This window comes from Theropithecus gelada, chromosome 5 (assembly GCF_003255815.1).
Source record: "Theropithecus gelada isolate Dixy chromosome 5, Tgel_1.0, whole genome shotgun sequence".
Classification (NCBI taxonomy): Eukaryota; Metazoa; Chordata; class Mammalia; order Primates; family Cercopithecidae; genus Theropithecus; species Theropithecus gelada.
Window position 1 is genome coordinate 57,015,322 of NC_037672.1, and position 27,537 is coordinate 57,042,858.

Sequence of the window (27,537 nt, forward strand, 5' to 3'; positions counted from 1 at the left end):
TCTGGGAGAAGTCAAGGGATAAATGATTCTAGTGAAGACCGCAGATTCAGTGATGAGAAAGGGGAATGGATTAAAAGATTATCTCAGAGTGAGATTTTGGAATTTGAAATGTCAGAAATAAATTCCTAATGATGCCAAGATCTGGGATATATCTGTGTTAGTTTTAGGTCAGCTGAAGTGCATCTCATTCCTGAGCTCACTCTCCCTGTACTGTGCCTTCCACTGAGGATAGCGGGCAGTGATTACCGAGCTAAATGACCTGAACTATAGGTTAGCAAACATATGTAGAATGCACAACTTGTCAGTATTATGCAGTCACATTTTATAGAAGTATTGTGTTATAAGAATCCTTTTGCATGTCTTTTATACAAAATTTTAGCATCATATGTATAAAAACTCAGAGAATGCTGGTGATCTCAGATCAGCTTTCAAAAGTTTATTCCATAATATAATTGAATTAGACTTTATTAATCATACCAAGTAACCTAACTGCCTTTTAACTATTAAGATAAATCTACCTTTAGGGCTTCTATTAGTGGTTGCAATTTCTGCTCCCAAGATAGCAGTGGGAGCTGTAGTAGGAAGGGTTCCAGAAAGGCGGCAGGGAGATTTCAACAGTTGCTGTTGTAAATTATATGTAAGTGAAGTATTCTTAAATGGAGGTGAGTTGCTTTTGGCTTTGGAATATGTTTTTCTGTGTGAAAAGAATTAAGCACACCAAAAAATGTTTAAAGAAATGTGAGAAATTGTGCGGCTCACTGTGTATATAGTATGATGGGTCCATAGACTAGACTAATCTTGTAATATCATAGTCTGGGCTAAAATATGATAGTGACTCTCCTTGACAGACAAAAAACTTAATGCTTCAGAAGGTAGAAATTTTAAATTCAAATTCAGGACTATATCTAAAACTTGTTTTTGTTTGTTTGTTTTTTACTGTACATATTAGATTGCTGGTTTATATACCCAGTTTGTTGGGAGCATCTGAGTTTTGCCTTTATCCTTCAAAAGTATAAGAAGTTTGCCTTGACTTTTCAAAGTGTAAGGAAAAATAGGATTTTCCAGAAAGATTAAGAAGAAGAAAAAAGAAAAACCTCAGTAATTGCTTATAATTCTCTGATGAAACTGTAAGATTTCACTTAGCCATGTGAGCTTACATTACATTTATTGAATGTAGTGAGTCTGTTTTGTTTCTTCGCTTATATAATTAAAGAGTTAGGAAAGTTATTTTAAGTTTTCAGCAGAGCTACTCAAATGCAGCTAGTTACTTGACAAATATATTTTAAAAATTTAGCCTATTTACTTGGTTTATACCCATCTATGATTTAAGTAATGGAAAACTGTTTAAATGATTTTGGGTGAGCAAGTTTAAAGTGGTTTTCTCTTATTAACATAAGAGATTAGATTAAGAAATACTGTCTGGGTTTATTGCAGTAATTATCTCATTGTTATTTAAATAACCCCCTGCTGGCAGTCCTAACATTATTTTTTCTTATGAAACCAAATAGGGTTTGTATTAGAAAGTCAGTTCTTATACACAATAATCTTTATAAATATTTTGAAAACCCTTACTAACATTAAAATTAAGCAAAAACATTCTTCTGTGGTTTGTCCTCCTTATTTTGCATATCTTTTCTTTATTGCTTTGTAAACCTCTTATTCTACATCCAAGTAAAAATAAATTATTCCTTAATTTTTTGTGTCATTTTGCAAGTCTCTAAAACAGTACTATATGGGCTTATAGTATTTCCTTTGCTTTGCTTGTTTAAATAACTAAAAATGCATATAAAAAATTAAATGTTTCATGATCAAGGTGAAGGAATAAAAGACAACATTTATTGAATGTAACTAGTATGCTTAGCATATTACAGAAATGATGTTATTTAAGTTTTACGAAAAGTTGATGAGGAAAGATTTTATAGATGAAAGAAACTCAAGATTCAAGGGTGTTTAGAGCCTTTCTCCTGAAGTTACCTGATTTACTATATGGGCATGTTTATAAAGGTTTGATAAGTACCTATTCTTTCTACTCTTTCACTGCCGAAGAGTATTTTAGACATGTTACTTCTTGTTCTGAATTATGTTTTAAATGTAAACATTTAAATGTAGCCAAAGCCATGGTTACCAGAGAGCAGGCCTGAAGTGTGAGATGTCCAGGTCCTTGATGTTTTCTACAAAGAACTAGACAAAATGCACACGCAGTGAAGCACAAGTAATGAAGGAATGAAGCTGCAAAAGCAGGGATTTATTTAAGCGAGAAAGCACTCTACAGGGTGGGAGTGGGCCCAAGCAAGCGGCTCAAGGGCCTGGTTACAAAGTTTTCTGGGGTTTAAGGCTTCCTTTTGAGGTCCTATCAGCTACTCCTTATCTGGATGAAGGATTTGGTCCATGGCTAATTAAAGGCTGCGGTGAATTGGTGCCCTCTGCGGATGAAGGAATGGCCTGAGCTTGGCCCACAGCCCATCCAGGGCACTTTCCCCTTCCATCTAAGACGTGGTGGAAAGGGGAGGGTTAGGGAGAGTAGCCTTTGATCCTTTGCTTCTCGGGCCTGGGGAAATGGGGTATTTCCTTATGGTTTAGCTTTTGAAAGTTCCAGACCCAGGTGTTTTCCTTTTGATCCAGCTTTGGGAAGTCAACACAAATTGTCCTTGGATGCCCTGTCTGCAGACCCTACTATTCTGTCCCACCGTGGTTCAGAAAACTGATACGCTTAAGTGTTACTTGGTACATTAGGAGCAAAGGAGGAATCTGATTTTTTTCCCCCATCATTGAGATTATCTGAGTAATTGAGAAGTACCAGTAAACCCACTGAGCTCCTGTTAAAAAAATTATTTATTCTGGCACTTGGTTTTGAGACAGGGTCTCACTCTGTAACCCAGGCTGGAGTACAGTGGCACGCTTACGGCTCACTGCAGGCTTTATGTCCCCAAACTCAAGCGATCCCCTCATCTCAGCCTCCCTAGTATCTGGGAATACAGGCATGCAGCACCATGCCTGGCCAATTTTTGTATTTTTTGTAGAGGCAGGGTTTTGCCATGTGTCCCAAACTGGTCTCAAATGCTTGAGCTTAAAGGATCTGCCTTCCTGGGCCTCCCAAAGTGTTGGAATTTCAGGTATGAGCTATTGTGCCTGGTCTCTGGCATTTGTAAAAGAACAATAAATCAGACTTTATTCAAGACCATCATGATAGATGTAGGGATCATTCCAGTGGAGTTTTGCAGTGAAAGGGAGAGATTGGGCTCAACTTGGAAAAGAACGAGGAAAGGTAGGCATGTTATAGCTAAGTAGCAGTGTTGGGGTGCAGGGGGCAGTCAGTGGATAGAAAATTACTAAGAGGAAACATTAGAGCTTCTGGCTAAACTGACCTAACAAGATTCTTGCTGAAGGCAGGCCAGGGTGATCAGACATCCATTACCTAGAGGATGGTGGGAGATGTGACCACCCAATCAGATATTAGAATGGGGATTCTGGCTAAACTGACTTAGCAGATTTTTAATTGGACAATGAAGAGATAAGCACTGAAGGCCAAAAGCCAAGCCTGGTTGAGAAGAGAGTTCTGAAGAACCTAACTAGAGTTTGGTCAAGGAGAGAATCTTTGCCACTTTTGATTGTTTGGTGTGTATCCTTTTGTATCTGATAAAATATTAAATAACCATATTGCAATAGCTTGGTTATATATAGTGAGATAATATTTGTCATAATGTGATCATGTGTATTTTTAAAATGAAAATGAAAGTTGAGGCCAGATGTGGTGGCTCATGCCTGTAATCCCAGCACTTTGGGAGACTGAGGCAGGCGGATCGCTTCAGCTCAGGAATTTCAGACCAGCCTGGGCAACAGGACGAACGAAACCCTGTCTCTATAAAAAATACAAAAATTAGACAGGCATGGTGGTGCACGCCTGTCATCCCAGCTACTAGGGAGGCTGAGTTGGGAGAATCACTTGAGCCCAGGAGTTCGAGGCTGCGGTGAGCACAGTGATTGCACCAATGCACTCCAGCCTGGGTGTGAGAGTGAGAACTAGTTTCAAAAGAAAAATAAAACCAGATTTATGTGTTTCAGAAAACTCAAAGAAGATTATTTTCACATTCTGATTGTTACCTGATGCTAAATAAATAAACATGCTAACTAGAGTCACAGTTTCCAAGGATTTTATAATTTAAAATTGATACCTCAATATAAGTAAGCCTGGTGAAGGCCACTTAACTGGGAGTTGAAAGGCCTGGATTCTCATCCAAGTTCCTTTTTGCTATCGTACTTTGAGTGAGTTCTTATCTTGGGGGCTTCTCTTAAAGGTAGGAAGCAATCCCGTTTGCAATAGCAACAGAAAAAACGCAATTCATAGAAATAAACTTAATCGAAGAAGTGAAAGACTTGTACACTTCAATAAAGCGTTGATGAAGGACATTAAAGAAAACATTGATAAATAAAAAGATTTCTTTTGTTCATGATTAGTAGAGTTAATGTTGTTGCAATGTTCATACTACCCAAAATGATCTGTAGATTAAGCATAATCCTTATCAAAAATTCCAATAGCATTTTTTTTTTTTTTCGTGATGGAGTCTTGCTCTTTCACCCAGGCTATGGAGTGCAGTGGTGCCATCTTGGCTTACTGCAACCTCCGCCTCCCAGGCTCAAGTGATTCCCTGCCTCGGCCTCCTGAGTAGCTGGGACTACCGGTGTGTGCCACACTTGGCTAGTTTTTTGTATTTTTAGTAGAGACGGGATTTCACCATGTTGACCAGGTTCATCTCAAATTGCTGACCTCAGGTGATCCGCCCACCTCGTCCTCCAAAAATGCTGGGATTATAGGCATCGGCCACTGCACCTGGCCTCCTATAGCATTCTTTACAGAAATAGAAAAAAAAAAAAATCTTGTGGAACCACAAAAGAACCCAAATAGCCATAGCAGTCTTGAACAAGAAGAAAAAAACTGAAAGTATCATATTTCGTGATATCAAAATATATTACAAAGCTACAGTAATCTTAATAGTGTCATACTGGCATAAAAACAGACATATAGACCAATGAAATGGAATAAAGACATGAGAAATAAATCCATGCACTGACAGTCAGCTGATCTTCAACAAGGGTGCTGAGAACATGGAATGGTGAAAGATAGTCTCTGTAATAAGTAGTGTTGGGAAAACTGGATATCCTCATGCAGAAGAATAAAATTAGACCTTATTTTACACCACATACAACAACTCACTCAAAATAGACTAAAGACTTTAATATAATACCTGAAACCAAAAAGTACTAGGTAAAAACGGGGAGAGCCTCATGATATTTGATGTAGGTAATGATTTAAGTACATAAGGGACTCATGCAACTCATAGCAAAACTCAAATAACCTGATTAAAAAGTGAGAAAGCACCTAAATATCTAATAGGTGTGTGAAAAGATGCTCAGTAGTAATAATCACCAGGGAAATGCAGATCAAAACCACAATAAGATATTCCCTCACACCTGTTAGAATGGCGAGAATGTTGACCAGAATGTGGAAAAGTGTTGGCCAGAATGTGGAAAAAGAGGTACTCTTGTACACTGTTGGTGGGAATATCAATTGGTATAGCCACTTTGGAAAACAGTTTAGAGGTTCCTCAAGAAATTAAAAATAGAATTATCTTTATGATACAGCAATCTCATTTCTGGGTGTATTTCCAAAGGAAATGAAATCAGTATCTTGAAGAGATGCCTGCACTCCCATGTTTGTTGCAGCACTAATCACAAAAGTCAAGATATGGAAACAATGTGAATGTCCCTTGACAGTCGAATGATAAAGAAAATGAGATATGTATGTGTGCATGTGCAGCCTACACAATGAAATATTATTCGTCCTTATAAAAGGAAGTGCTGTCGTTTGCAGCAACACAGATGAACCTTGAGAACATTATACTAAATGTGAAATAAACCAGTCATGCAAAGACAAATACTGTATGATATCAGTTACAAGTGTAGTATAAAATAGTCAAACTCACAGAGATACTGGTCAAGGGATAGAAAGTTCTGGAGATCTAATGTACGGCAGTGTGACACTGATAGTCGATAGTGTATTGTATACTTGATATTTGCTAAGAGGGTAGATATTACATGTTTTCACCACATATTTTATTTTTTGAATGATGACTATTTCAGGCGATGGATATATTAACTTGACTGTGCTGATTATTTCACAGTGTGTATGTATATCAGAACATTGTTGTATATCTTAAGTGTATGCAATTTTTATTTCTCAATTTGTACCTCAATAAAACGTAGGAGAAAAAAATGGAGAATTTTCTCCTCACTCCGTTTTTGTGAGTTGGAATCAAGAGCAAATGAGATGTTCTGTAAGTTCCTTAAAACTCATTCTAAAAACAGGGAATGATTCTTGACCTTTTAAAAGATGATTTAGACCCCTTTGAAAGCTGAGAAATTCTGTTAGAAAAAAAATTTTTGAAGTGTTGGAGTATCATGAATCCCCTAAGTCCTATCCATAATCTCTAAATTATCAACTCAGGGTAAGGAAAAGGAGCAGAACTATACAAAATCTAAAATGTTAGCTAATTTATAAAATTTTCATAGTTCATTTCAAATTTAAGTTTTGCTCTGGGGGTTTCCAGGACTTTAAATACCAGCACATAGTAGGTTATTTGAATATATTTGTTGAAATATTTATATTTGGAAGACATTTTTCAAGAATAAGATACATTGGACATCTTTGAACTGTACTAACTTCTGTTATTTTGCAGATTAACTGCTCATCCCAGCCCTTTGCCTATGTATTAGCACTGTTTCCAGCAGTTGGGCACTTGAGAATGTGCTGAGTGCTCTTTGCACAGTAGTCATTGAGTGCAAACAAGCCATTGGCAGAGTTGTAGGCACAATTTGTCTGTCTCCTCTTCACCTGTGATGAATCACATCCTGTCCCCCTGTTAGCTACAGTGCCTCAGCATATGCCTGTAGTCAAATACGGAATTCACTCAAAATTCTCAAGGGCAAGTGTGTTTGAAATTCTTCTTACAGTTTTAAAAATCAGTAGGCAGATGTTTAGTAAATAAAACTCTAACCTTGCTGTAGTCCTTCATTTCTTAAGAAATGGCATACTGGCTTATGTGGTTCTGTAGCAAAACGAAAAATTTATCTCAGGTGATGCCTGCTTTTCTATGGATTACAAAGCAAATGGCCCTTCATCCAAATTCTGCATACCCAGAATGTCCTCCCACCCTTCCTGGTTCCTTTTATAAGATATCATGTTTTTGTATCTAGACTTAGCCAATTACTGGCATTGTTAGTAGTGGTTAAAAAGGGGTAATGATGCTTTCTGAAAGCTTATTGTTATTGATTCTGTATATACTTTAACTCAGTGGTTAGTTTGTGTATTTTTTTAACTGCAGCCTCCAGCAAGGGATACATTTTGTATTATGACTCAGTATACATTCATACACCCTTATCTGAAATAAATACCATGAAACAAGTTATTCTTTTCTTATCTTCTATTTTTTTCTATTCTATTTCACTTCTTTTTTTTGTTTTTTTTTTATTTATTTTTTATTATTATTATACTTTAAGTTCTAGGGTACATGTGCATAACGTGCAGGTTTGTTACATATGTATACTTGTGTCATGTTGCTGTGCTGCACCCATCAACTCATCAGCACCCATCAACTCGTCATTTACATCAGGTATAACTCCCAATGCAATCCCTCCCCCCTCCCCCCTCCCCATGATAGGCCCCGGTGTGTGATGTTCCCCTTCCCGAGTCCAAGTGATCTCATTGTTCAGTTCCCACCTATGAGTGAGAACATGCGGTGTTTGGTTTTGTGTTCTTGTGATAGTTTGCTAAGAATGATGGATTCCAGCTGCATCCATGTCCCTACAAAGGACACAAACTCATCCTTTTTTATGGCTGCATAGTATTCCATGGTGTATATGTGCCAGATTTTCTTAATCCAGTCTGTCACTGATGGACATTTGGGTTGATTCCAAGTCTTTGCTATTGTGAATAGTGCCGCAATAAACATACGTGTGCATGTGTCTTTATAGCAGCATGATTTATAATCCTTTGGGTATATCCCCAGTAATGGGATGGCTGGGTCATATGGTACATCTAGTTCTAGATCCTTGAGGAATCGCCATACTGTTTTCCATAATGGTTGAACTAGTTTACAATCCCACCAACAGTGTAAAAGTGTTCCTATTTCTCCACATCCTCTCCAGCACCTGTTATTTCCTGACTTTTTAATGATCGCCATTCTAACTGGTGTGAGATGGTATCTCATTGTGGTTTTGATTTGCATTTCTCTGATGGCCAGTGATGATGAGCATTTTTTCATGTGTCTGTTGGCTGTATGAATGTCTTCTTTTGAGAAATGTCTGTTCATCTCCTTTGCCCACTTTTTGATGGGGTTGTTTGTTTTTTTCTTGTAAATCTGTTTGAGTTCTTTGTAGGTTCTGGATATTAGCCCTTTGTCAGATGAGTAGATTGCAAAAATTTTCTCCCATTCTGTAGGTTTCCTGTTCACTCTGATGGTAGTTTCTTTTGCTCTGCAGAAGCTCTTTAGTTTAATGACATCCCATTTGTCAATTTTGGCTTTTGCTGCTGTTGCTTTTGGTGTTTTAGACATGAAGTTTTTGCCCATGCCTATGTCCTGAATGGTACTACCTAGGTTTTCCTCTAGGGTTTTTATGGTATTAGGTCTAACATTTAAGTCTCTAATCCATCTTGAATTAATTTTCGTATAAGGAGTAAGGAAAGGATCCAGTTTCAGCTTTCTACTTATGGCTAGCCAATTTTCCCAGCACCCTTTATTAAATAGGGAATCCTTTCCCCATTTCTTGTTTCTCTCAGGTTTGTCAAAGATCAGATGGCTGTAGATGTGTGGTATTATTTCTGAGGACTCGGTTCTGTTCCATTGGTCTATATCTCTGTTTTGGTACCAGTACCATGCTGTTTTGGTTACTGTAGCCTTGTAGTATAGTTTGAAGTCAGGTAGCGTGATGCCTCCAGCTTTGTTCTTTTGACTTAGGATTGTCTTGGAGATGCGGGCTCTTTTTTGGTTCTATATTAACTTTAAAGCAGTTTTTTCCAATTCTGTGAAGAAAGTCATTGGTAGCTTGATGGGGATGGCATTAAATCTATAAATAACCTTGGGCAGTATGGCCATTTTCATGATATTGATTCTTCCTATCCATGAGCATGGTATGTTCTTCCATTTGTTTGTGTCCTCTTTTATTTCACTGAGCAGTGGTTTGTAGTTCTCCTTGAAGAGGTCCTTTACATCCCTTGTCAGTTGGATTCCTAGGTATTTTATTCTCTTTGAAGCAATTGTGAATGGAAGTTCACTCATGATTTGGCTCTCTGTTTGTCTGTTACTGGTGTATAAGAATGCTTGTGATTTTTGTACATTAATTTTGTATCCTGAGACTTTGCTGAAGTTGCTTATCAGCTTAAGGAGATTTTGGGCTGAGACAATGGGGTTTTCTAAATATACAATCATGTCATCTGCAAAGAGGGACAATTTGACTTCTTCTTTTCCTAACTGAATACCCTTGATTTCTTTCTCTTGCCTGATTGCCCTAGCCAGAACTTCCAACACTATGTTGAATAGGAGTGGTGAGAGAGGGCATCCCTGTCCTGTGCCAGTTTTCAAAGGGAATTTTTCCAGTTTTTGCCCATTCAGTATGATATTGGCTGTGGGTTTGTCATAAATAGCTCTTATTATTTTGAGGTACCTTCCATCAATACCGAATTTATTGAGCATTTTTAGCATGAAGGGGTGTTGAATTTTCTCAAAAGCCTTTTCTGCATCTATTGAGATAATCATGTGGTTCTTGTCTTTGGTTCTGTTTATATGCTGGATTATGTTTCTTGATTTGCGAATGTTGAACCAGCCTTGCATCCCAGGGATGAAGCCCACTTGATCATGGTGGATAAGCTTTTTGATGTGCTGCTGAATCCGGTTTGCCAGTATTTTATTGAGGATTTTTGCATCGATGTTCATCAGGGATATTGGTCTAAAATTATCTTTTTTTGTTGTGTCTCTGCCAGGCTTTGATATCAGGATGATGTTGGCCTCATAAAATGAGTTAGGGAGGATTCCCTGTTTTTCTATTGATTGGAATAGTTTCAGAAGGAATAGTACCAGCTCCTCCTTGTACCTCTGGTAGAATTCAGCTGTGAATCCATCTGGTCCTGGACTTTTTTTGGTTGGTAGGCTATTAATTATTGCCTCAATTTCAGAGCCTGCTATTAGTCTATTCAGGGATTCAACTTCTTCCTGGTTTAGTCTTGGAAGAGTGTAAGTGTCCAGGAAATTATCCATTTCTTCTAGATTTTCTAGTTTATTTGCGTAGAGGTGTTTATAGTATTCTCTGATGGTAGTTTATATTTCTATGGGGTCAGTGGTGATATCCCCTTTCTCATTTTTTATTGCATCTATTTGATTCTTCTCTCTTTTCTTCTTTATTAGTCTTGCTAGCGGTCTGTCAATTTTGTTGATCTTTTCAAAAAACCAGCTCCTGGATTCATTGATTTTTTTGGAGGGTTTTTTGTGTCTCTATCTCCTTCAGTTCTGCTCTGATCTTAGTTATTTCTTGCCTTCTGCTAGCTTTTGAATGTGTTTGCTCTTGCTTCTCTAGTTATTTTAATTGTGATGTTAGAGTGTCAATTTTAGATCTTTCCTGCTTTCTCTTGTGGGCATTTAGTGCTATAAATTTCCCTCTACACACTGCTTTAAATGTGTCCCAGAGATTCTGGTATGTTGTATCTTTGTTCTCGTTGGTTTCAAAGAACATCTTTATTTCTGCCTTCATTTCGTGATGTACCCAGTAGTCATTCAGGAGCAGGTTGTTCAGTTTCTATGTAGTTGAGCGGTTTTGATTGAGTTTCTTAGTCCTGAGTTCTAGTTTGATTCCACTGTGGTCTGAGAGACAGTTTGTTATAATTTCTGTTCTTGTACATTTGCTGAGGAGTGCTTTACTTCCAATTATGTGGTCAATTTTGGAATAAGTGCGATGTGGTGCTGAGAAGAATGTATATTCTGTTGATTTGGGGTGGAGAGTTCTATAGATGTCTATTAGGTCTGCTTGCTGCAGAGATGAGTTCAATTCCTGGATATCCTTGTTAACTTTCTGTCTCGTTGATCTGTCTAATGTTGACAGTGGAGTGTTGAAGTCTCCCATTATTATTGTATGGGAGTCTAAGTCTCTTTGTAAGTCTCTAAGGACTTGCTTTATGAATCTGGGTACTCCTGTATTGGGTGCATATATATTTAGGATAATTAGCTCTTCCTGTTGAATTGATCCTTTTACCATTATGTAATGGCCTTCTTTGTCTCTTTTGATCTTTGATGGTTTAAAGTCTGTTTTATCAGAGACTAGGATTGCAACCTCTGCTTTTTTTTGTTCTCCATTTGATTGGTAAATCTTCCTCCATCCCTTTATTTTGAACCTATGTATGTCTCTGCATGTGAGATGGGTCTCCTGAATACAGCAGACTGATGGGTCTTGACTCTTTATCCAGTTTGCCAGTCTGTGTCTTTTAATTGGACCATTTAGTCCATTTACATTTAAGGTTAATATTGTTATTTGTAAACTTGATCCTGCCATTATGATATTAACTGGTTATTTTGCTCGTTAGTTGATGCAGTTTCTTCCTAGCCTAAATGGTCTTTACATTTTGGCATGGTTTTGCAATGGCTGGTACCGGTTGTTCCTTTCCATGTTGAGTGCTTCCTTCAGGGTCTCTTGTAAGGCAGGCCTAGTGGTGACAAAATCTCTAAGCATTTGCTAATCTGTAAAGGATTGTATTTCTCCTTCACTTATGAAACTTAGTTTGGCTGGATATGAAATTCTGGGTTTAAAATTCTTTTCTTTAAGAATGTTGAATATTGGCCCCCACTCTCTTCTGGCTTGTAGAGTTTCTGCCGAGAGATCTGCTGTGAGTCTGATGGGCTTCCCTTTGTGGGTAACCCGACCTTTCTCTCTGGCTGCCCTTAATATTTTTTCCTTCATTTCAACTTTGGTGAATCTGGCAATTTTGTGTCTTGGAGTTGCTCTTCTCGAGGAGTATCTTTGTGGCGTTCTCTGTATTTCCTGGATTTGAATGTTGGCCTGCCCTACTAGGTTGGGGAAGTTCTCCTGGATGATATCCTGAAGAGTGTTTTCCAACTTGGTTCCATATTCCCCCTCACTTTCAGGTACCCCAATCAGACGTAGATTTGGTCTTTTTACATAATCCCATACTTCTTGCAGGCTTTGTTCATTTCGTTTTCTTCTTTTTTCTTTTGGTTTCTCTTCTCGCTTCATTTCGTTCATTTGATCCTCAATCGCTGATACTCTTTCTTCCAGTTGATCGAGTCGGTTACTGAAGCGTGTGCATTTGTCACGTATTTCTCGTGTCATGGTTTTCATCTCTTCCATTTCGTTTATGACCTTCTCTGCATTAATTACTCTAGCCATCAATTCTTCCACTGTTTTTTCAAGATTTTTAGTTTCTTTGCGCTAGGTACGTAATTCCTCCTTTAGCTCTGAGAAGTTTGATGGACTGAAGCCTTTTTCTCTCATCTCGTCAAAGTCATTCTCCGTGAAGCTTTGATTCGTTGCTGGCGATGAGCTGCGCTCCTTTGCCGGGGGAGATGCGCTCTTATTTTTTGAATTTCCAGCTTTTCTGCCCTGCTTTTTCCCCATCTTTGTGGTTTTATCTGCCTCCGGTCTTTGATGATGATAGTGACGTACTGATGGGGTTTTGGTGTAGGTGTCCTTCCTGTTTGATAGTTTTCCTTCTAACAGTCAGGACCCTCAGCTGCAGGTCTGTTGGAGATTGCTTGAGGTCCACTCCAGACCCTGTTTGCCTGGGTGTCAGCAGCAGAGGCTCAGTTGAAAATGCAGAAATCACTGGTCTTCTGTGTCGCTCGCGCTGGGAGTTGGAGACTGGAGCTGTTCTATTCGGCCATCTTGCTCCGCCCCCCCATTTCACTTCTTTGAAAAATGCGCATCATTATCCACTAAATGATTTAACATGACTTACCGAACTATAGAAAGTAGTCTTCAGTCACATGATCATTTTCACTATCCTTTTATGATTTATAAGTTAGGATATTATTGTGTTTAATGTGCACATTTTAATCTATAATATATACTGTTCTTCAGGTACTCAAGGTATACTTGAATTTTCTAGCAAAAAAAGTAATTATAAATTAAATAACGAAAAATAGAAAATGTTGTGAGGTTTTGGGGTTTTTGATTGTCTTCGATGTTTTGAGATTAGGATAAAGTTTGTTTTTTCATTAATTTTATATTAACCATTAAGAAGTCTGTTAATAGTAAGTTTTGTGATCCCTTTGTGTTTTTATTTTATTTATTTATTTATTTATTTAAAGACAGAGCCTCTGTCACCCAGGCTGGAATGCAGTGGCGTGATCTTGGCTCACTGCAACCTCAGCCCCTCAGGCTCAAGTTATCTTCCCACCTCAGCCTCCTGAGTAGGTGGGACTATAGGCACACACTACCATACCTGACTAATTTTTGTATTTTTAGTAGAGATGGGGTTTTGTCATATTGCCCAGGCTGGTCTCGAGCTCCTGAGCTCGAGCCATTCGCCTGCCTTAGCCTCCAAAAGTGCTGGGATTGCAGGTGTGCACCACTATGCCTGGCGCCTTTATTTTTGAACTTGATATGACTAAACTAATTGGAAACATTGTTACTTGTCTGATTAATGTTTTACATTTTATACAAATTGTGGCAGAGTGAGTAGGAACTTCCAGTGCTATGATTAATAATCTGTCCTTCGGGGGATTCATCAAATTTTGCTTCTCTGTCTTTTCTGTTTAAAGAAGTAGAAAGATATATTTTAGACAGAATTTTCTATTTTGCAAATTTCTTATAAGCTCTTACATGCATGTTTGACCTAGTCAAGATGATGATGTTTTGACTCTTCACGTATTGACATTTTCCAACAGAATTAGAAGTGTGTCTCACCAACCAGCCAAGATGAACATGGTGAAGAGGATCATGGGGCGGCCGAGGCAGGAGGAGTGTAGCCCACAAGACAACGCCTTAGGGCTGATGCACCTCCGCCGGCTCTTCACGGAGTTGTGCCATCCTCCCCGGCACATGACTCAGAAGGAACAAGAAGAGAAACTGTATATGATGCTGCCAGTGTTTAACAGGGTAAGTCCAGGTTGCCAGACACACACCTTCCAGGACTGGGAGGCACTACAAGAATCTGAAGGTTACTGGTAAGCCATAGGTAGAAAAAAATGATAGGATGAGTTAGTTTTTAAGAAGTTTGCTGTTCTTGTTTCATCTTTCCAATCTGCTATAAAGCAATGTGACTTGATGTGAAACTGGTCAGAATAAACTACATTCAGTGAGACTTTTTGATTTTTTAACAGGTAAAGTGCAAACTGTGAACCATTGTTTAAAATGTCCCTGTTATGGTTGAGTTTTGGAAGAGGAATAGATTGTAAATTATCAATTGTGTTATTTCTGTTATCTTTTAAAGTGATGATTTTATTACACCAAATGGTACAACTGCCCAAGCCCTTTGTACACTTTAAAAAGTCATTACAATTTGCTGTTGTTTAAGAGATACTGTAAGAGGATGGTTATAGGCTATAGATAAACCAAATAGAGTTAATGTTGTAATATATTTTGTAAATTACATGTAGCAAACTTGTTGGGTATTTTTAAAATAACTTTTTTTAGGCCGGGCGCGGTGGCTCACGCCTGTAATCCTAGCACTTTGGGAGGCCAAGGCAAGTGGATCACCTGAGGTCAGGAGGTTGAGACAAGCCTGGCCAATATGGTGAGACCCCATCTCTACTAAAAATACAAAAATGAGCTAGGCATGGTGGCAAGTGCCTGTAATCCCAGCTATTCGGGGGACTGAGGCAGTAGAATCTCTTGAACTCGGGAGGCAAAGTTTGCAGTGAGCTGAGACCACGCCATTGCACTCCAGCCTGGGTGACAAGAGCGAAACTCTGTCTCAAAAATAATAATAATAATAATTTTTTTATGTGTATCAAAAGTTCACAAATACATCATTTAAAAAAGTCAGATAGTTTCACAGGCTTATAGGTGCTCTCCCGCTCTTCACCACTAATTGCTGTTGCCATGACGGGCTTTTAAATAACATATTTTTACTGCTGTTGGTTGTGTAGTTTTAATTGACTTCCTACTGAGGAATATGAGAATTAGCTTTTTTACTTCCTCTCCCTCCAGACAGTAACATACATACATACACTCATTCATACACGCTGCCCTCCTCATCTTTTCCCTGTTAGTTATGCTGCTTGTGTAAGCAGTAATCAGTGTTTGCTCTCTACTGCTGGTGGTGTAAATTTAAATTTATTCAAAGATGAACCTTATATGGTACCACCTTTATTATTCTATTATTATAGAACTTGTTTTCCTCAGACTTCAGAACTGTCTCAATTTCTTTCTCTCCATGTCTCTGTTTCTTGGTTTCCCTTCTCTCGCTCTTTTTCCTCCTTCTCTTTCTCTCTCCCTCCCACATTTTCTCTGCCTTGCCCTGTCTCTGTCCTTTTCATCCTGTGTCTCCCTGCCTTCCCCTGTTTCCATTTCTTTCTTCCTATCTCTGTCTGTCTCTCTATGCCTTTCATCTCTCTCTTCTCCATCACTGTGTTTCTCTGTCCTCCCATTTCTCTCTTTATCTCCTCTCTGTCCCTATTTCTCTCCCTGTCTCTGACTCTCCCCTTTCTCTTTTTCTTCTCCCCTGGATCTCCCTTTTTCCAGATCTATCTCCATGCCCTTGGCTATGCCTTTCTCCACACCCACCCCCTCACCCGGTGCCCCAATCTCTAACTGGCTCTATCCCATCTAGTCTCACTTCTTGTCTATATTATTTTCTCTGTTCATCTATCTTTCTGTATGAAATTTTCTAGGCTCTTCCTTTTCTCGTTATTTTGAAATTTTTTGTGGCTTCAGCTTAAGCCTTCTTAATCTGAAAACTTGTATTGTTCAGTCTGGGTAAATATTCTGAAAGATTTCTTTGAGAATATTCTCCCCTGTATCTTGTATGTTCCCCCTTTTCTGGACCTCTGTCAATCAAACGTTAGCTCTTTTAGAGTAGTGTTGTGCTATTACTATCCCAGTTTTAATTTCCTTGAATTCTTTCTTGTTGTATTATTACTATTTTATTTATTTATTGTTTTAATATGTCTCATGTTCAGTAGATAGACTATCACTTAATCTCCAGTGTTTACATATCAGTGTTCTTGTCTTCGATTTGCGGTGATATCTCTCTTCTTCCTCTTAAGGAACTAGACTTCTAGTTGTCTAATGCACTGGGGAGGAACAGTTACCTTCGATTTCTGGGCCGTAAAATAATAATGTCAACCTTATTGGGTTGTCGTGAGAGTAAAATGCAGATAACATACTTACAGCACTTAATAAGTGTGTCCCAAGAAATGTGTGCCTATTATTATTATTATTATTGTATCTATTATTGTTTTTATTACATGAATATTATTATTTTTGTTGTTGGGAATACTAGTGAAAGGGAATGAGTGAGAAAGAGAGTTGAAAGGGGGCAATAAAAGAATTGATTAGTATTGTCAGCTCAGTGAAGGTTGGAGATGATAAATTTATACTAGACCTTATCTGTACTGGCCTGTGTGAAAAAGTAGAGAAAGCAATACCTGATTTATTGAGATTGAGGTTTTTATATGCTGGTAAGGCAGAAGGGCAAGAGTGCAAGGAAGATTAGTTCACATATCACCCATGAGCTTGTGTTGGATATAACAGGAAGAGGATAGAAACATTAATGCATTTAGAGAATGTACATTTCCTTGCTTATGAAATAATAGGATAGATTATCTGCCAAGAATGATAGAGGGAGGAGATGGTAGAGTAGGAACGTGAGAAGAGGTGGGGAAAGGTTTAAAATAGCTCTTTTAAAAATGGGAGGGAGAACTATGGCAAGCCATTGTTTTAAGCCCTATTCAGGGAAGTTACTAATTTTTATTACCGGGAAGTTAATTTTTATTACCCGGAAGTTTGTTTTGTTTTTAAATCTTATTTTTGTTTTACTTTAATGTCATGATGTGCTGTTGGTTACTGAGTAGTTTGAGGTAATTTCCTTCTCTCAGACTTAGGAATGTTTACAAGGTAATGAGAATGTTTAGAGCAGTTAAGGGAATTGTTCTTGGCTATTAACATGAATTATTAAGTAATATCCTACATATGTATGTATCCCATGTATTTCATCAGTTAGGCTTCCACAGTCTACTAGACTAGAAGAATCTTAGGAATATTTGTTTTTTTAATAAGCAGATATGAGATGCTTTAATAATTATTCTCTATCTAGTTATAATGTTTGACTTAGTTGTCTTACGTCCTATGTTATTGTAAGTCTCATTAACTATTAACAAATTATCTCAAAAGTTTTTAATTGGTTGATTAGAAACATATGTGTATGCAATGCTTTAAACCTCTAATATAATGAGTGATTTGAATATCACAAAGATTCAGTAAACTCTTAACTAATGAAAAGATAGAAAGTTATATCTGTACTGTTGTGACTAATTTGAAAAATGTTTTAAAAAAATTCTTATTCATTGGATATAATTAATAAACTAAAATTGTTCTTAGACACCATTTCCATTAAATTTAGAAATATGTAGCCATATCTATTTAACATTTGGCCATTTGTGCTTGAACATTCTCCACTAGTGAGAAATACCTGTGGTGAGTGAGTAGCTCAGTATGTCGCTAGAGCCAACCAGTTCTTACCATGATTTCTAAAAAGGGATTGAGGTGTTGATTGTGAGACTTTGCTTGATTAGAGCTAAATGGTGAACAAGCTAAAATAGACATGGACACCTAGCTACAGACTAGTTAGACATGGACAACTAGCTACAGACTAGTTTTTAAAGTATGCTTAATAGTGTTATTTCAGTGCATCATTTTTGCCTTTGAGAGACATGGGTTGGGAAATGACATGTATTGAGTCTTTTTTCTGGGCCAGGTCTCATGCTGGGTTCTCAAAATGCCTCCTGTTTTCTTCATTACAGTCCTACAAGGAGGCTGCTGTTATCTTCCTTCTTACTGATTTGCTCAAACTGAAAGATTATAGTGAAGTCTGAAAATAGCAGAATAATATTTATTCAGCATTCTTAAAAATAATTAACCTTTAGTCCCAGAACAAAAGCTGACAAAAGAAAACATTTGGTTTAAACTTGGCAAAATGAGTAACATTTTAGTTGTCTAAAAATTCATAACTGCCACTGTTAATTACTGTAGTATTTGTTATATTTTGTTGTATATTTTTAAAATGTAATGTTTACCAATTAGATCTTCTGTAAGAAACTCTCCTTATTTTTTAACTTAATTCCAATTTATATTTGAGAAGCATGTAAATGTAATACAGTGTCCTTTTTAAATCCCTTACAAATTATCATTACTTTTAAATTTGTTGGCTTAAGAGAGAGGTCACCCAAACTTAGAACCAAATAAGAGAGAGATCAGAAGGCAGACAGATGAATTATTTTGTTGCAGCTTTATTACTTATTATGTAATACCAATACAGTTGATACTGGAGAATGTGGCTTGGGTCTGTGCAATAAAGGACTCGCTGAATTCAGCCCTGAAATAGTCATGTTTACTTACCCAGTCACTGGCAGAACTGGACAGTCGCAGGCCACAGCCAGAGCAGATGAGAATGCATATTCTTATGAGGCAGGCAGAGCTCAAAAGGAGAGGACGGGACTGAGTTAGGCATTCTGTTCTTCTCAGACTCTCATCTGATGGTCCTTCTTAGAACCAAAAAGAGGATAAGATAAATCTTTCCTTAATCATTTATATTAATTGATAAGAAATCTTAACTGATTTACCATATGAAATAAAGCAATTACATCTTCATTGTTAGTTTTTTAACATTGTTATTTATAGCAAATTATTTTAGGACTAATGATAGCCAATAGTCTGACTTAACTTTAGATGTAACACATATTTAGGAAACAAAAGCCTCCATTTTTAAAAATTTTGTAAACATTCCAACCTCTCCTTTATTAGTCATATTTAATATATTTTTATTGAATAGCACCATTCAGTAACAAGTATATATTGAGCCTTTTTGAATGCCATTAGACAACATCATTAATTTGTTTTCCCTGAGTGCCAAAAATGTTTGGTTGAAGAGGTGCCAGGAAATCTTCTGAAATCTATTTAGGTGGATATTAAAAATGATTCTTTTAAAAATAAGTCAAACCTTGCTATTTTTCTGTAAAGATGAACACTATGCAAAGTTACAGTGCTAGGGTTCATGCACAGTTTGAGAAAAATATAGTACTGAGTGATTAAGAGCCTGGCTTGAAATCAGATAGATGTAGTTTTAAATTCTGTCTGGATTACCTCCTGTTTTAAGTTAACTTCTCTAACTCTTAATTTCTTAACTGTAAAATGAGGCTACTAGTAGAACCTATTCTGTAGGATTTTATGAGACTTAAATGACACCAAATTCTTGAATAGTGCTAGGCAGATTTTAAATGGGTATTATATGGTAGTTGTTGTTATTTCTAGTGAATTTGCAAGAAGGCATTTTTGTTCAGTACTGTTTTTTTTTTAATCTGTTATGAATTTTACATATCTATTCTAGAATCAGCCCTTTTGAGTTGAATGTGTTACCTGTTCTCTTGCCCAACTTTCTTCCTCTGCAGAACCAGAAATTTTTTGTCGTTGTTTGTTTGAGACCAAGTCTGGCTCTGTTGTTGCCCAGGCTGGAGTGCAGTGGTGCTATCTTTGCTCACTGCAACCTGTGCCTCCCAGGTTCAAGCAGTTCTCATGCCTCAGCCTCCCAAGTGGCTGGTATTGTAGGCATGTGCCACCACACTCAGCTAATTTTTACATTTTTAGTTGTCATGGGGTTTTACCATGTTGGCCAGGCTGGTCTCAACTCCTGACCTCAGGTGATCTACCCACCTCAGCCCGCCAAAGTTCTGGGATTAAGGCGTGAGCCACTGTACCTGACCTAGAACCAGAAAAATTTGACAAGTAGTCAGTACTCCCTGAGAGTGAGCACACCTTCTGACACCCAGCTTCATGCTGCATCCTCTTTGGCAAACATTTATGTAAATGATGGAAGCATTGTATAGTTTCAAGAAATACCACTACTTATTGAAAGTAGTGAAAACATACCTAATACTTTCAGATTTAATTTTTTAAGTCAATCACAAAAACTACACTGTTTTCTTTGCTACCTTATCCATTCAGTATTATCTGCAATGTCAGATTCATGCTTTAGTTCCTCTATCCCTCCAATCTTATCTTGTACCATTTTTCCTCTTAGACAAAATGCCCCAGCTTTATCTGCCTCCTTTTCATTACTCTATACCCCAAAATCAGTCTCACTTTAAGGTCTTTGCACAGCTGTGATCTCACTGACTGCAACCCTCTTTCCTTGTCTCTTTGGATTGTAACTTTTCCTCAGTAGTCACTATCATCCTTTGGCAGCAGTGTCACTTCTTCAGAGAGAACTTTCCTGACAACCTTCTTCCCACCCCAGGCATTCTCTTTCAGCCACCCTGTTTTACTTTCTTCATGATACTATCTTTAAATAATTTTAAGTTTAAAATCAACTTATTTACCATTGGCCTTCTGTGCTAAAATGTCCTGTGTTTCATGAGCACAGAAATCATATTGTTTTATTTACCTTTGTATTCAGTGCTCTTCTAACATTGCCTGGCATATATACTAGGAAGCCAGTAAATATTTGTGAGTGAATAAACCGAATCAACCTTATTTAAGAAGCAATGCTTGTTCATTTCAGATTAGCAAATATGACATAGTCTTTTTCTGTAGTACTGATTTTGAGTTGGTAAATTCAAGCCAGTTTTATTTATCTTGTGAGAAAATTTATTAGAGGAAATAAAGCAGTAAACATCAGGATTTGTGTAAAAAGTTACTGGCATTTTCAACAGCATATTATTTACCCAGCATGAAGATTGGTTGAATAATCGTATCTTACAACTGTTCAAGAAATGAACTAACTATTGCTTCTGTTTAGTTGTCCTAATAACTCTTAGCAATAAAATACCTCATACTATTCTTAGGAGCAAAATATACATTGATACACTCTGAGTAATAGGAATATTATAAATACCTCCATTAAAAAGCTATGTACTCAGCCGGAGAGTTGGCTCACATCTGTAATCCCAGCGCTTTGGGAGGCCGAGATGAGCGGATCACCTGAGGCCAGGAGGTTGAGACCAGTCTGGCCAACATGGTGAAACCTCATCTCTACTAAAAATACAAAAAAAATTAGCCAGGAGTGGTGGTGGGTGCCTGTAATCCCAGCTACTCAGGAGGCTGAGGCAGGAGAATCACTTGAACCCAGGAGGCAGACATTGCAGTGAGCTGAAAATGTGCCATTGTACCACTCCAGCCTCGGCAACAAGAGCAAAAACTCTGTCTCAACAACAACAATAACAAAAGGCTATGTACTCATCTCTGAGCACAGGTGGAATGGCTATTCAAACATGTGTCTTTATTAGGCTTCTCAATTTTTATCAGTCTCCAGTTTGTTAAAGAATAGAGGTTTCTGGCCGGGCGCAGTGACTCATGCCTGTATTCCCAGTACTCTGGGAGGCCATTGTGGGCAGATCACTTGAGCCCAGGAGTTCAAGACCAGCCTGTACAAATGGCAAAATTCCTATCTCTATAAAAAATAGAAAAATCAGCTGGGTGTGGTGGCGGGCACCTGTAATCATAGCTACTCAGAAGGCTGAGGTGGGAGGATCACCTGAGCTCAGGAGATTGAGCTAACAGTAAACCATGATTGCACCACTGCACTCCAGCCTGAATGAGAGAGTAAGACCCTATCTCAAAAAAAAAAAAAAAAAAAAAAAGGCAGGGGAGGGTTATTTAACAGGTAACATAGATTATTTAGCAAGTAACACAGGTTAATTCTAAGCACACAACATTTATCAAAATCTCAGCAGAAAAAAATGTGTTTGTTGAGGAAGTATTGAAAAGTACAGTTTATTTTTTGAGATTTTTACAAATTACTCATTTGTCAAATTATTGAACAGACTAGGTGTTTGGATAAAAGGATACCCTTGTAGAATTGATTTATTGTTTTAGTGTTTTCAACTCAATTTGAGGGACGTTATAAGAAACATGTGTAAGAAACACATTTTCTATTGGAAGGATATCACATTGTTTGTTACATCCTTTTATTGGGATATTTGGAAGGAATCGTTTATATTATGCAGTAATCCCTCCTTACTCAGGGCTTTGCTTTTCATAGTTTCGGTCATCTGTGGTCTAAAAATATTAAGTGGAAAATTACAGAAACAAACAATTCACGAGTTTGAAATCTGACACCATTCAGCTCCATCCCTCCCCGGATGTGAATTATTCCTTTGTCCAGTGTATCCATGATGTATGGGCCACCTGCCCAATAGTCACTTAGTGGCAGCCTCAGTTATGAGACCTACTGTTCTGGTATCAAGCTGCTTGTTTTCAAGAAGCTCTATTTTTCTTAATAATGGCCCCAAAGTGCAAAAGTTATGGGGATGGTAACTTGGGTATGCCAGAGAGAAGTCTTTCCTTTAAGTGAAAAGGTATAAGTTCTTGACTTAGTAAGGAAAGACCAAAAACTGTGTGCTGAGGTTTCTGAGATCTGTAATAAGAAGGAGTCTTGTATTTGTGCAATTGCGAATAGTATATTGTTACAATTTTTTTACTTTGTTATTAATTATTGTTGCCAGGCTCTTACTGTGCCTAATTTATTACTTAAACTTTATCACAGGTATGTATTGTGGTAAAAAATATAGTGTTTATGGGGTTTGGTACTATCCATGGTTTCAGACATCCACTGGGGTCTTAGAACTTACTTCTCACAGATAAGGGGGACTAGTGTAATATGAGGAATACAAGTACTTCCTTAAATATATATATTTTTCATGCTAAGGACATTGCAAATGATGTGATTGATCAGGTTTTCTCTTCTGTATCTTTGAGCCAAAATTTGTAACCAATACATGGAAAATATAGAGGTCTTTCTGGTCTTAGATTTTTATTTAGTTTTCTTTTCCAATCCATCTCCCTAGCTGGGTCTTTTATTTGCTTGTTTGTTTTGTTTTCCTTCTTAATTTTAGTTTATGTTCTCATGTTCTCCTTCAGTGCTCCTTGAATATTCTCTAGAATTTGGTTGTGAGGGCAGTCAACATATAAATAAACAACCATATTTAGGGAACATTACTATAAAAGGCAGAGTGCTGGCTTGGGAGAATATGAAGATGAGTAAATTATGTTTTCTCCTTTTGTAGTGACATTTCAATAGGTAATAATTATATAAAATACTGTGTAATGAGTGTTAAAAGGGAGAGATACTATAATAGACTTAGAATATAGAGAATTTCCTTTCAGCTATAAAGAATATTCTTTAAAGTAATATCTCAGGATACATCTTGTTATTTACCCATTAAAATACCATTTCTTTTCTTATGATGGTCTGTCCAGGTTTCATTTTCTCAAATTCTCTTTGCTGAACCCATACCCGTTTATTTTTAAAAATTATTTATTGTGGACAGAATACAGTGGCTCACACCTGTAATCCCAGCACTTAGGGAGGCAGAGGCATGAGGATAGCTTGAGCCCAGGAATTTAAGACCTGTCTGGGCAATATAGCAAGACCCAGTTGTCAAAAAAAAAAAAAAAAAAGAAAGAAAGATAATAAGACTTATTTATTCTAAAGCTCATTTATATTAAAATTTGTGTAAAAACAAGTTTATTTCATGACCTTCCTATTTATTTTCTTTTTTCTAGTTTTTTTGTAACAGTCTTGTTTTGTAAATTATTGTGATTAGAATGTAGAAATTCTGAGATATGAAATGAGTTTAGTGAATTCCGAAGTCAGCCTGAGATTTAGCAGTGGAGCTGCTTTTCACCATCCAATATGCCTGTACTCCATCAAAGATCCTTTATAACTTTTCTCTAAATTCTCAAATTAGGCTTTGTCAGAAAAATGTTGGCCGGACACAGTGGCTCATGCCTGTAATCCCAGTACTTTGAGAGGCTGAGGCAGGCGGATCACCAGAGGTCAGGGATTCAAGACTAGCCTGGCCAACATGGTGAAACCTGTCTCTACTAAAAATACAAAAATTAGCCGGACGTGGTGGCATGCGCCTGTAGTCCCAGCTACTTGGGAGGCAGAGGCAGGAGAATCGCTTGAACCCAGGAGGCGGAGGTTGCAGTGAGCCAAAATCATGCCACTGCACTCCAGCCTAGTCAACAGAGTGAGACTCCGTCTCAAAAAAAAAAGAAACATGTTACAATTTCTAACGTTTTTAGTGAGATTGATTCAAATTTTATCAATAATGTCTAAAATAAATAGATTTCATTTATTTAATCATTTCTTGAGCAAACTTATATGTAAAAGGAAATGTAGCTAGATATGTGATTTATTGAAAGTTGTGTTTCCAACGTATTAAGATTCAAAGTAACTGTGTAGGTAGACTTTTCTGGACTTGATTTTCAAGTCATACTACACTTCAGAATTCACAAAATAAAAGAAAAATGTGTCAGTGCTTCGTTAACTATATCTTTTCTTATCTACAGGTTTTTGGAAATGCTCCGCCGAATACAATGACAGAAAAATTTTCTGATCTTCTGCAGTTCACAACACAAGTCTCACGACTAATGGTGACAGAAATTCGAAGGAGAGCATCAAACAAATCCACAGGTATTTTTACAGTAGCCAGCAAAAACTGATTTGTTTGAATGAACAGACAGTTCTGTAAAAGTCCCATTAAAATTAAATGGAAAACAGACCTTGTTCTCAGCACATTGAGTATTAAGTTCATTTACCCATTCCCTTTCCCTTTCTTAGAGTCACATTCTTTTCCTGGTTTCAGCATCTTCAACTCTCGAGTAGTTCTACTCAAGGCTACTCTGCCTGGACCACTACCACTTCCACCCTAACCCTTTAAAATACTCTCTGTTTCCCTTTGAACAAAATACAAATTCCTCAGCATGAAATTTAAGGCCAAGCTATCATCTGGTCTTTTTTTTTTTTTTAAAGCATACACTGCTTCTATTGCTTGTTTTCTGTATTTCAACCAAATCCTGCTGTCTGTAATCTTCAAACATGTTTATTCTCTTATTTTAATCATTTTCTTAGAATGCTTCACTGAGGGAGGAGAATCTTTTCCTCATTTCAGTATGTCTAAATGTCAGCATGATTAAGTCATGCTTCCTTGATGAAATGCTTTTTGATTTCTTTAGGCAAAGAAACATTTTTTCTCTTCTGAACTACTGTTTTTCTTCTCAACCTCCTGGGTGGTCATTGTGCATGTGTCTTGATCTTCCCCGTAGACCATAAGCTACTTAGGGTTCTCTGTCATCTGTAGTAGTTGCTCTCTAGGCCAGCTGCACAGCTGCCATTTTAACATCACTATTCACATTGTCCTGAGATGCCTTTTCATTTCTTTTGGATGGATTCTTTTTCCTAAATCCCTGATTTTGGTAGTGCATCTTTTCCAGCAGCTTCGTAAAAAAGGATGCAGGGGAGTTATCAGGGTTTTGTTCTGCTTGTTGTTTTAGACATACCATGAGTTAAACATTTTTTGACTATTGCTGTAAAAACTGGATTCTTTTCTCTTCTTTCACCTGACAACCTTTCAGCTGCCAGGACTTAGAACAAATTCCGTTACATCATACAGCATGATTATTATAGAAAAGGAAACTTATTTAATACAAAACCAAGGGTCAATAAGAGAAAAGAAGACACATATCTACCACTCTCGTGATCTCACAGATACATGTGCTGGGGAGATGCGCTGAAACGCAGCTATGGTTTACGTTTAAATGGAGAGACACTTTCCTGTCCTCCTCTCTGTCCCCCATTGTTCTCCATTCCTAAAGGACAAACTCAAGAGTAATCTTGTTAGTGAAGAGACATTTAAACTGCCTATGACTTAGGCCATTGAATACTTGTTAGATATTTATAGGAGTTGTTTGAGAATGCTAGCTATGTAATGCAGGAGGTCCTCTTAGCAGAGATTAGAAGCTACCAGTTGCCTGGGAAAGTTGACGATGGGTTGAGATGGTCAGTGATGAGTGTCTTAGCTCTGCCCTCCCATGCAGCCCAGGATGAGCACTCAGGGTCATTTTGGAAAAATCTTGCAGCTGCATTATTATCAGTCCTCTTTAAGTAAGTATCAGGCTCTATGTGGGAAATCATTTTGTCTCAGAATTTTAAAATTTTTCTTTTATAATTTAAGTTCTTACATTGTTACTGAGAAATCAAAAGCTACGTATATTCTTGATTTTTTTTTTCCTCTGTGACCTATTTTTTTTTTTTTCTAGAAGCTTTTAGGATACTCTCTTTGTCCCTGCTTTTCTAAAATTTCATAATAACATGCCTTGTGGTAGACCTATTTTTATACATGTGCTGGGTACTCATTGGACTCTTTCAGTCTGGTTATTCATATCCTTTAATTTGGGCAAAGTTTCATGAATTGTTTAATAATATCCTCCCCTCTGTTTTCTCCTTCTAGTCAGATGACCCTCTTAGAATATTCCTCTCATTTTCTTATCTTTCCTCTCATTTTCTCTTTGTTTTTTGACTACTTGCTGAGAGAACTCCTCAATTTTATCATCTATCTCTTCTGTAGAGGTTTTTTTTTTTTCATTTGTGACATTATATTTTTCTCATTTTAAAAAATATTTTTTATTTTTAAGTGTTCTTTCTTACTGGTTTCTGTTATTTTTGGGGTATATTTTCTTCTCATCTTTCTGAGGTTTCTTACTTTTTTCTTTCAGATTTTTGTCTCCCTAAATAATCTGTTTCTTTCAGGTTTAATAAAAAAGTTTTTTTAAATCAATTTGTTTTTATCTTTGTCTTTTATGTTAGAGAATGTCCTTACATGTCTCACCCATGACCATCTACTCTTACATAAGAATGGAGCATTAAAAAGCTTTTTAATTGTGTGTGAAACTTGCAGCTGTGGGCTGCAACATAAGGTGATCTTGCTAGGCTATTTTTTTGGTGATCTTTTTCCTAAACTAAGCAGGTACTCAGAATTGTCCAGTCTCTGCTTGGAAGATACATGCCTGACTCAGCATTTTGGAAGCAAAGTAGGGGAAAGGTTTGGGGACCCTCAAGGTTTAGTATATAAGCTTTTATTTTACCTTTGTATGTCCAGATGGTGCCTGGTGCCCCCAATCCACACTCCCTCTCTTATTCTTTTCAGTGAACAAACAAACCTCCCGTCTAGTGCCCACATAGTAGTGGGGACCTTGGGTCTAAGTGCTCTTGAACATATTTTCCACCAATGCTTCTCTGTCTAGTTCTTATTTCCTTCTGCTTCCAAAGGTGCCTTGTGCCACCAATTCCTGAGCCTCTCAGGGGTTCTTTGGTAGTTTGGTTGCTTTTCCACTTTTCTTGAATGACTTCAAGATTCTAGGGTTTGGTAATCAGTAACCATGAATCTCGCTGCTATTTTAATATCCAAAATTTCATTGCTTTCACTTATCCTGTTCTTGTTCTTTTTTTTTTTTTTTTTTTTTTTTTTTTTTTTTTTTTTT

General features: G+C 37.3%; 1 protein-coding gene across 1 annotated transcript in view; it reads left to right on the plus strand.

Annotated features, from left to right (window-relative positions):
- The window catches only part of WDFY3 (WD repeat and FYVE domain containing 3), a 309,424-nt gene that overhangs the window by 107,533 nt on the left and 174,354 nt on the right, over positions 1–27,537 (plus strand). The window contains exons 4-5 of the mRNA XM_025385326.1: positions 13,944–14,154; positions 24,568–24,691. Coding sequence (XP_025241111.1) covers positions 13,975–14,154; positions 24,568–24,691 — 304 coding nt within the window. The 5' untranslated portion in view covers positions 13,944–13,974. The remainder of the gene's footprint in view (positions 1–13,943; positions 14,155–24,567; positions 24,692–27,537) is intronic.